Below are 14,222 nucleotides of genomic sequence, written 5' to 3' on the forward strand. Positions count from 1 at the left end.
TTCCTTCCTTCCTTCCTTCCTTCCTTCCTTCCTCTCTCCCTTCCTTCCTTCCTTCCTCACACATTTTAAAATACTTCCAATGTACCAGAACTGTGCTAGACGCTGGATATGTAGAAGTGAACAACTCTGATAAAGCATGTCTGCAGCTCATCTCATTAATATATAATTATCAACATTCAAGAATCATTGGTTCCCAGACTAAGGAAGAATACATAGCATTGCACTTGGAACTTATTGTGCAGCCTGTCTTCTACAAAATACTAGCCACACAGATAAAACTCTTAACTTTAAAAGTGTAAACAAAAGTTGTCATTCTTAATAAAGATATATTATAAGAAAACTTTATAAAATATAAATATCATCCTAGATGATTCTGCTGGAAATTAATGCATTTGTGGTCATGTTCACTGTTCCTTTTATTCTTTCACTGAACAAATTGTTATGAGTAGCTTCTGTTCATCAAGACAAGGATGAAAAACATAAAGCTCTGCTGTCAAGTAGCTCACACCCTAGCGGTACAAACTGGAATAGAAACAGCTAATTATAGAGTTTGAGGTATGAAGTTTTGTGGGGAATATAAGCTAGCAAAGTAGTTATAGTTCCTGTTATGGGGGACATAGAAGATAAAGGAGACTTCACACAGCAGGTTAAATATATTCGAGGACTTGATGAATGAATAGGGGTACATCAGATGGGAAAGGGTGGAGGCAGGGTAGAAAGACAAGAAAAAAATAGGAAGTGGGGCAGGAAGAGGAGAAACAGAGTCTAATTGCTGATAATGTATATAAAGTCACACTTCAAAAATGATGAAAGACATTTTATAATAATAGATTATCAAGTACAGTATGAGCAAACAAACTTGGAATTGATTGAAGGAAAATGAGTCAAAAAGACGTGATTTCAGTCCTGGGTAAGTGGACAAGTAGTAGTTAACAACAACAAAGGTGTAGTAGGTTTAATAAAGAAAGATAATAATGATCTTTTTTACTGCCACATTTGAGGACTGATAATTCCTTTCAGATTTTGTTAAATATTTTTAAAGATATAATATATGCATGCCATGTCATATTTTTATGGTTTGATATTTGTTATCTATTGTTTTAATGGAAGGCATTGGAAGAGTAACAATTTATAAATAGTTAAATTTGTAAGATCAAACCCAGTGACCTTGTGGAAGTGTAGAATGCTATGGACTCTTGAAAGACCTGGACTCAAATCCTACTTCTGCTTCTAAGTAATCCTGAGGAGGTCACCTCACCTCCACAAAATCAGAATTCAAATAGCTGTAATAGACAAGTGACATGAACCAGTAGTCAAAGTGAAGCCAACTGAGTGGGATTCCAATGAACGGGACCCAGGCTCCTTTACAGAGGTCAACAGTTCCCATCTCCACACCTCTCAATAATATTTTTTTCAGCATGAAATTAAGCCTAGTCTTAAGGGAAATTCCAAAAAGCATATTTTTATGTGATATTTAAATGTTAACAACTAGTTAAATACACATTTTCTGCCAGTGGCATATATTCCTGATCAATAGGATTCCTGTGCTGATTTGTTTCTCTTCCATTTTCAAGAAGTGGAGTATTTCTGTCCACTGCTCTATATTAAGGTGGGAATGATCTATTTGACTGTATGCAACAATAGTATTATTCATATCATCCTTTTACTATGTTTCTTTTTTCTTTTATAGCAACATCTTTTTTAAAAAATTGAGTTAATTTTATTTATATTACCTCAGAAAACATCTCTATAAATGAGTTTCCAGGACAACATTTACAACATAGTTATACCATATGCAGATCAATAAGTGTGTTTCATATTATCAATAAAATATGTTCTTAGCAAAGAACATTAAAAGAATACATTGAACCAACCAACCAAACAAATAAAAAATATTTCAAAGTTATGAGGGAGGGTCAAGTTAATAGTGTTCACTGTGTATAAAACCTGGTTTTAAGTGTTTCAATTAAGGTACCTGAGAGTAGTATGTATGATAGGATTTTGAATTTTCTCATGGTTATCTTGGGAAAAGCCCTTCGGCTTAGTGCTAGCAAGTTTAGCTATGCTTAATATCTGGAGTGAATAGGCCAGAACCTCCATAAAGGACAGACTATGTTTGAACAAATCATATAGCTACGTTTCATATGCCTAAAGACACTTATTTATGCACATTAATAATTATGACGTCCACGATTAATTATTATCCAGTGCTATGCATAGTGCAAAATCAGGGTTTTTCAAACTGCAGCCATCATCAGCATTTTTAAATGAGCTGTAATAAAATTAAAAAGAGCAGAAAAGATCAAAGTATACTTCAGAAAGATGGTGTATTTCTGGAAAATGTATTACAGTCATAAGATACATATATATTTTATATCTGTCAGTCTTATCTTCTGAATTATGTTACAAAGAGTGTTTCCTTTTGTGGGTAATGGTGAAAAAATATTGAAATCTATGTGCCAGCTACTTTAGACCTGTCCTTTTTAAATCTCAATGAAACACTGTAAATAGATGTTATTAGCCCAATTTTACAGGGATTGAAAGACTAGACTGTGTAGGTGGTTTCTCAAATACTACAGGAGCTATAAGTGGCTAATCTGGGATTTGAACCCTGTGTGATTAGGTACCAAAACCTCTATGCTTTCTTCTACAAAATATTGGAGTCAAAAGTAGAGTTTCATTGACTGCAAAGATTATTTTTGCTTATTTATTTAATGGGTTGGTTAATCATGGTTGTCTGGTTGGGCTTTTTTCTTTTAATTTCAACTGTTAAGATAATTAATAATTCATAAACTGTTATAATAGCACCTTAGACTTCCCAGGGTAATCTGATTGTAAAATAAATAAATTAAAATTTATCTAGATAAATACATCTCATGTAGCTTTGTATTATTATGTTTTGGTGACTTAGATCTCAAGTGCTGCTTCCTTCATTTTTACTTATATTTTCCTATAGGTAGATAATGATGAATTTAATATATCCTTCATCAAGTCAAATGAAGAAAATAAAACCATAGAAATTAAAGATTTAGAAATATTCACAAGGTATTCTGTAGTGATCACTGCATTTACTGGGAACATTAGTGCTGCATATGTAGAAGGGAAGTCAAGTGCTAAAGTGATTGTTACTACTTTAGAATCAGGTAAGGAGAATTTCTCAACCTTGCTAAAAATTGACTGAGATTTAGCTGGCTTTCTTACAGTTCCTTACACTCCACCAAAGAAATATATGTGTTATGAGAAGTTTTTAAAGCATATAAACAAAAAAATTAGTGACTGTCTGCAACTGACAAAAAGGAAGCTTTCTATTTATATTTTTGAGGTAAAGAGGAGTTATGTAGAATATTCAATCCTTGTAAATACAGAAACAGATTAAAAGTATCCAGTTACATTTCTTTGCACTTATTTAATCTGCTAGTTGTTTCAGAAATTGAGTAAGCTTGCCTTAAGAGATAATATTTCCAACTGTCTATATCCAATAACACTGAAACTAAAATTTTATTTCAATTATTTCTGTCCAATTATTTGAGTGAATATTAAACTTGTAATACTCTGTCAGTATTAAATAATCTGGAATTCAAAAGTAGAATCCATCTCACATTTATCACAACTGTTATCTTCACTTAGTCAAGTAATATATGTCTTCTTATATAACTCTTTGATAAATGTCAGAATCCATACAGATTTCCTCAAGTTCTTATGAACAGGGTCTGAATGAATAATAAGACTGTAACCAATAACAAATAAATCTGAAAGTCAACATCCCAGAACTTGCTTGCCCCATCCTCCTTCAGACTCCTGATGTTCTTTGCCACCAGCTATATCATTGGAAAGAGCAGATGAAGGGATATGTTGCTATAGTTTATTTATTGCTATCTGTAAGGTAAGTATAGGAGGTAAATTTTTTTACAGCTAGTTTTTTCATTACATTATATTCTCTATGCATTTTGTCTGTAAAGTTATGGTTCAAAAGTAAAAGGTAAATTTTATCATCAGCATCCTAAAGTTCCATTTGTTCCTCTTTGGCTGCCAAGTATCACAGGTATCCATTTTCTGATTACACTTTTTACTTCTCAATCCCTCCTACCTGTGAGGAAAGATATGATGAATGTACTCACATTTATACAATAAAACATTGTTTGTCAAACCTTAATGTGCTATCTGTTTCAAGGATATCACAATTTAATACATTTTTACTAAATCTCTAAGAGTAAAATTTTACATGTATAACCAAAAATTTGGGGGGTAGGAAGTTTTTTACAACATTGAGAGAATTCCTTTGCTTATCTAACTTAAAATCACATCCTAAATTTAGAGAAATATCTCATAAGAAAATATATTTATGATACAGCATAAAAACGTATAGCAACAAATGCAAAAATATCTCTCTTGAACCAACTTAACCTTTATTTTAGCTTTGCGTTTTTCCATTTAAAATGAAATGTTTGGCACAATAGCATGTTTATCTGTTTCTCTTTTATTCTTTGCTGTTTATTTATTTACATTTTTTGCAAGATAATAAAGCTTGAACATCTGAACTGTTGACAGCCAAATATTACATTTCTTCATGGAAATTCTTTACTTAGTATGGAAGACTATAACTATTTCAAGTTGATCAAAATAGATATAGTCATTCAATCAGTCACTTACATAAAGAACACTAATTATGTTATGCACCAAGAAGTAGCTACTATATTCATAAAATAACTTTTATCCTCATGCATATTTTAATAATGTATTGATGCTTAGCTTGTCATATGTTAAGCTGTTATTTATCTAAAATAAACTAAAATATTTATACTATAGAAAGAACTCTTAAAACCCAGCAATTAAAAAAAAAATCCAATTAGAAAATTGACAGAAGACTTGGGAGGCCGAGGGGGGCGGATCACGAGGTCAGGAAATCAAGACCATCCTGGCTAACACGGTGAAACCCTGTCTCTACTACAAATACAAAAAATTAGCCTGGCGTGGTGGCGGGCCCCTGTAGTCCCAGCTACTCGGAAGGCTGAGGCAGGAGAATGGCGTGAACCGGAAGGCGGAGCTTGCAGTGAGCCAAGATCGCGCCACTGCACTCCAGCCTGGGCGACAAAGCGAGACTCCGTCTCAAAAAAAAGAAAAGAAAAGAAAAAAGCACATGACAACATAAGTTTTCAATACCATTAGCCATTAGGAAAATGCAAGTTAAAACCACAATAAAAGATTATTGTCTAGGTACTGGAACAGGTAAGATAATTTAAAATATGGCCATGATACCCAGTGTGGCGAGGATACAGAAAGACCGGACCTCTCATACATTGCTAGTAGGAATGTAAAATGGAATAGCCACAATGGAAAATAATTTTGCAGCCACTTATAAAACTAAACATGAAATTACTGTGTGACCCAGCAATCACACTCTTGGGCACTGATCACAGAGAATTGAAAAATTATGCTCACACAAACATCTGTCATCAAGGTTGATTGCAGTTTTATTAGTAATAATGAAAACTGGAAACAACCCAAATGTTTTTCCATGGTTAAACAAAGTCTGCTACGTCCACAAAATGGAACATTACTCAGCAATAAAAAGAAGAATGTACTATTAATACATATAGTATCCACCTTGATGGACCTCAAGGTCGTTATGCTATTGTCATTTTCAAAATGACAAAACTATACAGAGGAAGAATTATTAGTGTTGTGAGGAAGCATATGCTGCAAATAAAAGAGGATACTAGGAGGGAGTTTCTTTAGGGTGATGTAATAGTTTTGTATCTTGTTTATGGTGGTGGTTACAGGAATCTATACAAAAGACAAAATTGCATAGAAGTATAGACAAAAGCATGGAAAGTGGTGAAATTGGGATAAAGTCTGTAGTATGCACAGTGTTGTCAATACTGTCAATATCAGTTTCCTGGTTTAATATTAAACTCCAGTTACATAAGATGTTACCAATGGGGAAAACTGGGAGAAAGTTAAATGGGACTGTATGTCCTATTTTTGCTACTTCTTTTGACTCTAAACTGTCACGCCATTGCACTCCAGTCAGGGTGACAGAGGGAGACCTTGTCTCAAAAACAAACAAACGAAAGATTAAAACGTCATAGAAACATATTGTGCATAAAAATAAGTGCATATAAAACAAACAAACTGGATCACCATTATGGTTGCTGTGAATTACAGATGTCAATAATTCTATGATGCATCAGTCACTTTGCTAGTTTTTGTAGTTTATATGGTTTAATTTGTGTAATACCCTTTAAAAACAGAAGTTCAAAGCAAATAAATTTATGTGGAGATAAAAAGGAATAGAATTTTTTAAAAAAATTAATTGTTAAATATTTTATTTTAGCCCCAAAGGACCCACCTAACAACATGACATTTCAGAAGATACCAGATGAAGTTACAAAATTTCAATTAACATTCCTTCCTCCTTCTCAACCTAATGGAAATATCCAAGTATATCAAGCTCTGGTTTACCGAGAAGATGATCCTACTGCTGTCCAGATTCACAACCTCAGTATTATACAGAAAACCAACACATTCGTCATTGCATTGTTAGAAGGACTAAAAGGTGGACATACATACAATATCAGTGTAAGAATCCGTAGCTTCAGTTAATTACCCAAATGACAATGTCAGTTTATGAACTTGGCATTTAAAAATATTGCAATTTGTGTACACATTACATTTCCCATATCTTTTTGTGAGATTGTTTGACATCTCAACAAAAATAAATTTTGAGAACTGAAATTACTTATTTTCTATTATAATACAAGTACTATGAAATTAAAATATGTAAATAACTGAGAAGTTTGCACAATAATAGTAGAAACTCAGAAATAGAAGAGAAAGAAAATACACATTAAAAGTAAAAGAGCAGTGATATATAAAGAGATAAGTCTGCCTAAAAAAAAACAACTATGTGTGATTATAAATTCAAAATGGAAAAGCAAATTTTAAGGGTGAAAGAAAGAAATAATTGTTTACATGTTTGAAATTATCATGCATTTTAACCAAGTATTACTAAAAGCTAATAGCATTTTATATCTTAATTCTGAATTACCTATATTTGGACATAAACGTATGCATGAGTTCATATACATACACAGAGACATACACATATACACTTTGTTTTATTCTTTGCCTACTTTTAGATCATCTTGAAATTTTCAAATAAAATTATATGGTTCAGAAAAATCATCTTCTAAGAAACAGAATTTACTCTAAATCTTCAAGTAGCTTAGTAATCTGCCTACCAACTCTTTATTATTATCAATGTAATTAGCAGGTCATTGATAATAATTTGTATATGTATGTATGTATATATAAAATGAATATATTTACTACTCTCACTCACTTTGAATTTATATCTTTATAAAATCTTGTTGGGATTCTTTTTGCATGTCACATTAAATGGTTTACCATTGTGAAAGATTGAGTAGAGGGAAGATGGTGACTAACAGAATTAAATAACCTGGGTTCAAATACCGGCTTCTGTGCCTGGGCAGCTTTATCAAATCTGAGCCCCAGATTCCTTATGTGAAAACTTGGTAATTGGAATAATAACTTATTTTATAGGATATTTGTGAGGATTAAATATTTCTAGTTATGGTAGGTAGTGAAAGGTATGTATATTTTGGCTATCGTAAGAGAGAAAATATGAACCAAAAATGTGCAACTAATTAATAATTTTTAAAAATCCCTAAAAATCCTGTTTGCAGAGTGCAATGTGCAGTATCCTTAACACCTTGAACTTTGTTAGGATGTGTAACTTTAGCACCTGTACTGATCTGCTGAAACAAAATCTGCATATTTGCATTTAACGTGGTTTGCAAATGACTTCTTTGCACACTGCAATTTCAGAGGCACTGCCCAAACTTTTCACTTATTATTTCACTTAAATGTTAGATTCTACCATAAAGAAATAAAAATAACGGACCATACTATAACATATGTTTTTTATTTTTAATATTTATTTTTTTTTTAAATTTACAAACTCAAATATTTTCTCTAGGCATTTTTAAGCCACATTTTATGGTCTTGGTTTATTTATCATATCTACCATATCATGTATATTATAATATTAATTCAATAAAAACATTTTAAAAGTATCTAGAGTGTGGAAGGGTGGGCCACTAATGTATAAAACAAATTAAGTAATTCCCATAAACATTTTATATACTGAATGGGTTTATCAAGTACGATGAAATAAGCCAAGAACATAGTCTTTGTTTAATATAGCAAGATAAAGTGAAGAAAATAAGATTCTGTGTCTACAGCTTCCTTAGCACAAAGTTAATTGAAAGGATTTCGTTTGTGTAAATCACCCTCTGTGTATACAAACAGAAATGTTTTATGTGCATATGCTGCATTATGCAGGTTATAGCGTCAGATACTTTGGGGCAGGGGTGAAGAAGGGCATAAAGGCCATCTTTCAGGGGAATGATTTAATACAGGAAAACTGGGAGGCTGAAGGAATAGGATTTCATCTCAGAGAGGGAAAAAAAGAGGATCTTGAATATGGATTTAAAGGAGGCCAGAGTTACCTAGCTACAGAGAGAAGGAACAGATGTTAGAGTAGATGACAGGAGAACGTAGATCTAGTGGCTGTAGTGCTCTGTTCTTCCTATGTTCACATTAAAACCACTGTCTGTCCAGGTCTCAGTGATAGGGCTGTTTAGATCACTCAGCCTTTGTTCTCAGTGTTTAGTACTAGAACATCAATTTTAAGACATACTCCATTGTTAATGTTCTTCCTACACATATTATATTCAAGTGCAAGAAAATATAATTAATAGACTGTGTGTAGTTGTTTTTTAAAGAATCATTAAAAATTACATGTAACTGTAATCAGTTATATATATATAAATACATACATAAGCAATAACTTGAAAATAGTAACAAATGTTTCTTTGTTTTAGATTTATGCAGTCAATAGTGCTGGTGCAGGTCCAAAGGTTCCGATGAGAATAACCATGGATATCAAAGGTACATACATGAGCTACCTTCCTATGAAATGCTATTAATCAGTGATTATAATTTAAATTCCATACTTGAAATAAGGATGTAGACAAGTCTTTAAGTGATAAATATGCATATATTAAGCATATATTAAGTAGTAATATGTGGTTATTAAAGCTATAGTTAAAAATGTTTAAATAATGATGTGAATTGCCATGTTAAATAAAGAGAATGTCTTTATATTTCTTTAATATATTTTATATTTCTAAGTTTAAATTTGTAAAGACAAATGTTATAGTCTGTTATTTTATGTTTCTTTAAATGTTATTGAAAAGAAAGTGTGTTTAAATTGCCTAACATTAGATTTTGACTAGGTCTAATTAGATTATTATATTGTTTCACTGATGTTTATTTTGGAAGTGAGATTCTTTCAGTTAATCAAATAGTGTTTTGATAGTTGGTTTATGATTCTGACTGTAAAGTAAGTCTATCAGTTCATGATTCTGGCAAGTATCTTTTATAGAAAATATAACTAAAAATTGGGTCCCCCTTTCAAAAAAAAAAAAAAAGTCACCCAAAAAAGATGATTAAGCGGAATTTAGAGCCAATCAAATGATCACGGTGCCCTTTTTTCCTGAGAGTGAAAACCAGCAGGTAAAATTATGCCATCTCTCTAAAAATGTGTAATAAAAGCTTCAGGGAGGTTTTAAAAACTGAAGTGGATGAACTTTTAGTAGAATTCTACCTGATATGTCTCTTTCTAAAGCAAAAAGTAACTTTTTTCAGTCTTTGGCAAATACAGCAAAGCACCATGATTAAAAGTGACAGCGTTAGGCTGGGTTTAGGGTCAAACTGCTGGATTGAATCATGGATTAGCCACTTGATATCTGTTTGAATTTGAGAAAGTTTCTTAATCTCTATAGGCCTGCAAAATGGAGATAATACTAGTTCCTCTCTCAAAGTTCATTGTGAAGATTAAAAGAGAATCTGAAGAAACCCTTAAGACCCCTGCCCAGAAACTTGTACTATTAAGAATAAAAAATATTCCATGTTAGATGAAACTGATAAATGTTATCTTTTTATCAATGGATTATTTATATAATTGTGATACTCTTTATAAGTGCTTGATTTAAATTGATAAATTATTTACTTTGGAAGATGTACAAATGCATAAGGTCTTTGAAAACATCAATTATTTCACAAAATGGCTTCACAAAGAATAGCATGAGTCGTACCTTCTTAATTTCTCTTTGTTGTTCACTGGCAGGCATGTAGGTGTGCAGATAGCAATACATGCATCACTTTTATGCTTTAGTAAAACTTCCCATTTCAAATGCTTTTCCCATCCCCGTGCCAGGTTGGTTAATCTTGACTTTTACTCCTTACCTAAGGCAGGGAGACTTATGACTTCTAGTCTGGAGAAGATATATGAACATAGTCTACTAATACACATTATTTTATTAATGATGTGGAATATTCCATTGGTAGTAGTCTCATGAAATTTGCATTTGACAGATAATATGAAGTCATATAGTAATGTCCAATGCTGGATTCCTCTAACTCGAAATCTTTGCCTGGGTACTCCCCAGTGACCTGGCTGAGAGTCTCAGAGCTACCTGAAACCTGAGCCTCTTCCTACTGAATCCTGCCTTTCATCTTCCCTTTTACAGGTGTCATACCTGCGATCTGTGGCACTTACTCCTTCCCTCTGTCCCTTAATTCTTCACAGATAATTCCCCCAAGGAACCTCTTACACATCCAGTCTCATTTTACCCAAACTGATACATTGAGTAAGAAATTTGCATTTGAATCTGATGCTCAAAAAAGAGTGAACTATAGAACCGAGTCAAAAAAATTGATTCAAATGTTGGTATTTGTCTTTGATAACTATGTGACATAAGCTCTTTTCCCCATCTACAAAATGAAAACAATATTGCTAATCCTGTGGGATTATTGAGAAGTTTTAAAAAAAGATTATTAAAAAATATGGAAATTGAAATTTGGTTAAGTAACGTACTGATGCTCAAGCATACACACATACACACACACAGAGAGAGACAGAGAGAGAACTGTAAGACCAAATGAAACAAGCAGAGCTTCTATACATATAGTTCGGAGATATTTGTATGCATTGATGATAAATTATGAATTATCATGGCTCTTCTAGAAGTTATTCTGGTAATCTGTTAAGATTAAAAGTACATACATCTTTTGTTGTAGAAATTCTTCTCTTAGAAATCTATTTCATAGAAACAAAAGGATAAGTAAATAAAGCTCATTGTAAAACAAGGCTAATTATTGTAGCACGTGTTTAAAAACTGGAGGAAAAGTGAATTTCTATCACCAGATGAACGGTTGAATAAATATGATGCAGCGACACCATGATTTGTAATAATAGTCGTTAAGAAGCATGAGTTAGTGCTGTACCTGGTCACTTGGAAACACTTAACCAAGTTATATTTAAGCAAAAAAGCAGTATGAGGGGTAATTAGAATACATACTAGAGCCCCATTAGAAAAAGCAAACAGTGAGAAGAGTGTGTTGTGCATGACTATCTATTTTTATATGAATATGTGAACATGGAAGAAAATATGGGAAACTATCAGCTAGATATTTAGCATGGATTCACTGTGGGAGGGGTGCTGGTATGACTAGAACAGAAATTAGTGAACCAGCTAAAAGAAGCAAAATAAACTACACTAAAATTATAATAAAAAGTAAATATGTTTATGCATTTATAAAAAATATATATGAGTGAGAGCATATATAAATTGAATTTTTAATATGCAAAGAGGAGTCAGGTGCCTGAAAATCACACCTGGGCTCTATTATCTCCGGAAAGTCTCAAATACATAATTACGCTTTCAGGAGATAATGATTGCTAAATGTCTGCTCTCTCCAAGCACAACTCTCTATAATTTGTTATTTATGTTTGTCATCACTTTATCGGTAAATTATCTGCATGAAAGAGAAAGGTTTTTTCTTTTACTGATGGAGCAAAAACATCAATTGTAGCGATATTTCTTCTTCGTTTATAGCTCCAGCACGACCAAAAACCAAACCAACCCCTATTTATGATGCCACAGGAAAACTGCTTGTGACTTCAACAACAATTACAATCAGAATGCCAATATGTTATTACAATGATGATCATGGACCAATAAAAAATGTACAAGTGCTTGTGACAGAAACAGGAGGTATCATCAAATGTCAGTTCATCTTTTTAAATTGTGGAGTGTAAATTGCTGAGTGCTAAAAAGAATGTGGTTCAAATTAAGATTGACTGCCAGTTATCACACACCTCTTGAGATTAATAGATTGTCAATATTGTTATTAGTGATACCAGTCATTTCTTTGTAAGTAAATAAATAAATCATTTATTTATTTTATTTATAAAACTTTTATAAATGTCATTTATTTATACCAATTATTTATTTATTCTTATTTACCTAGCAAGGAAAGGCACAGTTAAAATATGTGATTTATTAATTCCATATACTAGTAGATAAACATGTTTTGATTTTGGTAAGATGGAATCTTGATAGCTTCTTTGGAGGTGTGAATAAGTTAGTTACTCTTGATTGAGGGATGTTCTTTCTCTACCTGATAAATCATCCTTTATTACAATTCCTGTAGATTCATGTGTAACAGAGAAGAACAGGGTTACCTGCCTATCAAGGTGGATCACTTGAATCATCTCTGGTGACTGATGTTGCATCCAGATTCCCCTTATGAAATTATAAAAACACTATTTATAAATGTAAAAATGTATTCATATGTTACTTGTAATTATTATTCTCTTTACTTCTGAAAATAGCTCAGCATGATGGAAATGTAACAAAGTGGTATGATGCATATTTTAATAAAGCAAGGCCATATTTCACAAATGAAGGCTTCCCTAACCCTCCATGTACAGAAGGAAAGACAAAGTTTAGTGGCAATGAAGAAGTCTACATCATAGGTGCTGATAATGCCTGCATGATACCCGGCAATGAAGACAAAATTTGCAATGGACCACTGAAACCAAAAAAGCAATACTTGTAAGTATAGGTTATATCTACCATGCATTCTGTTAGCAAGCTAGTTAGTAACTTTCATCCATCCGCCTGTCCTTTCATCTTTCCAATAAGCACTGGATGCCCACCATGTATAGTGACCTGATTTTTTCCAGCACTAGGAATAGAAAGATAAACCAAAAATTATTCTTACATTCCATAAACATACAGTATTATAGGGGAAGCAGGCAACCCTAAGAGTAATTATGATTTGATAAGTTACATAAGGACATTGTGAAAAATGTACTACTGGAGAACATAGGTATATAGGAGAATTTGATTCTTTCTGTGGAGGACAATGTGACTAATGTGTTTTTCACTTATTATTTTGCCATGCATGCTGATGTACAGGATTTTTGAAACACTATCCTATCCTTTGATTTAACAGTGGTTTCCCTTTATGTCACTCATAACAATAACTCTCTACTTTTTATCTCATCAAACATCTGAATTAGTGATAGAAATATTTAATACTGCCTTTAATATTTAGCTATTTATAGCCCCTAAAAACCTAACATTTTAAAATCAATTTGATATTTTGGCTGTATTAAATTATTTGCTAAATTGATTAATTTTCTTTTGAATTGATTATATTATTTTTGTATCATAAGACTACAATTTTTAAAAGAATCATCTTAACCTTGTGTGATTTTCAAAATATAATTTTTACTAGTAGTTTTTAAAATGCAGGTGCTTTCATTTGTGCCTGTTAAAACATTATCAAATTCTTTACAAATGTCCTAAGCCAAGTTAACATTGGAAAAATTAGAGAAATTAGTCAAATAAAAATAATGCTTTATCATCTGTATTAAATACAATTAGTTTCGTTCAAATTCTAGGTTATTGCCTGAATATCTATTACATATATGATAGTTATAAAAATGATATACCACCAAGTATCATGTTTATTCATATTTATAGTTTATTTATTTTGTATATTTGTTCCTGAAACAGATTCTTCATATAACAAATAAAATCATAAGAATTTTATAATGGTAGAAGTTAAATCATGTATTGCAATGTATTGGTTTTATGTTTTTAAATGCCCTTATGCCTTTATTTTTAAATTAAGTAAATTTCAATTGTCTCTGAGGATCTTAGCATCTTTTTGTAATTTTTAAGCTTGATCTTCTCCTGTATCCTTTATTTCAAATACTATAGAAGCATAAAAGTATACAGATGCAACTGTGCACACACAGAAATAACAAACATTGTTTTTGA

The 14,222-nt window shown here is 32.0% G+C and overlaps 1 protein-coding gene across 1 annotated transcript in view; it reads left to right on the top strand.

Moving 5' to 3' along the window:
• Positions 1-14,222, top strand: part of PTPRQ (protein tyrosine phosphatase receptor type Q) — a 212,543-nt gene that overhangs the window by 140,991 nt on the left and 57,330 nt on the right. The window contains exons 28-32 of the mRNA XM_031936254.1: positions 2,957-3,143; positions 6,335-6,579; positions 8,907-8,973; positions 11,985-12,143; positions 12,764-12,986. Coding sequence (XP_031792114.1) covers positions 2,957-3,143; positions 6,335-6,579; positions 8,907-8,973; positions 11,985-12,143; positions 12,764-12,986 — 881 coding nt within the window. The remainder of the gene's footprint in view (positions 1-2,956; positions 3,144-6,334; positions 6,580-8,906; positions 8,974-11,984; positions 12,144-12,763; positions 12,987-14,222) is intronic.

Source organism: Piliocolobus tephrosceles, chromosome 10 (genome assembly GCF_002776525.5).
Source record: "Piliocolobus tephrosceles isolate RC106 chromosome 10, ASM277652v3, whole genome shotgun sequence".
Classification (NCBI taxonomy): domain Eukaryota; kingdom Metazoa; phylum Chordata; class Mammalia; order Primates; family Cercopithecidae; genus Piliocolobus; species Piliocolobus tephrosceles.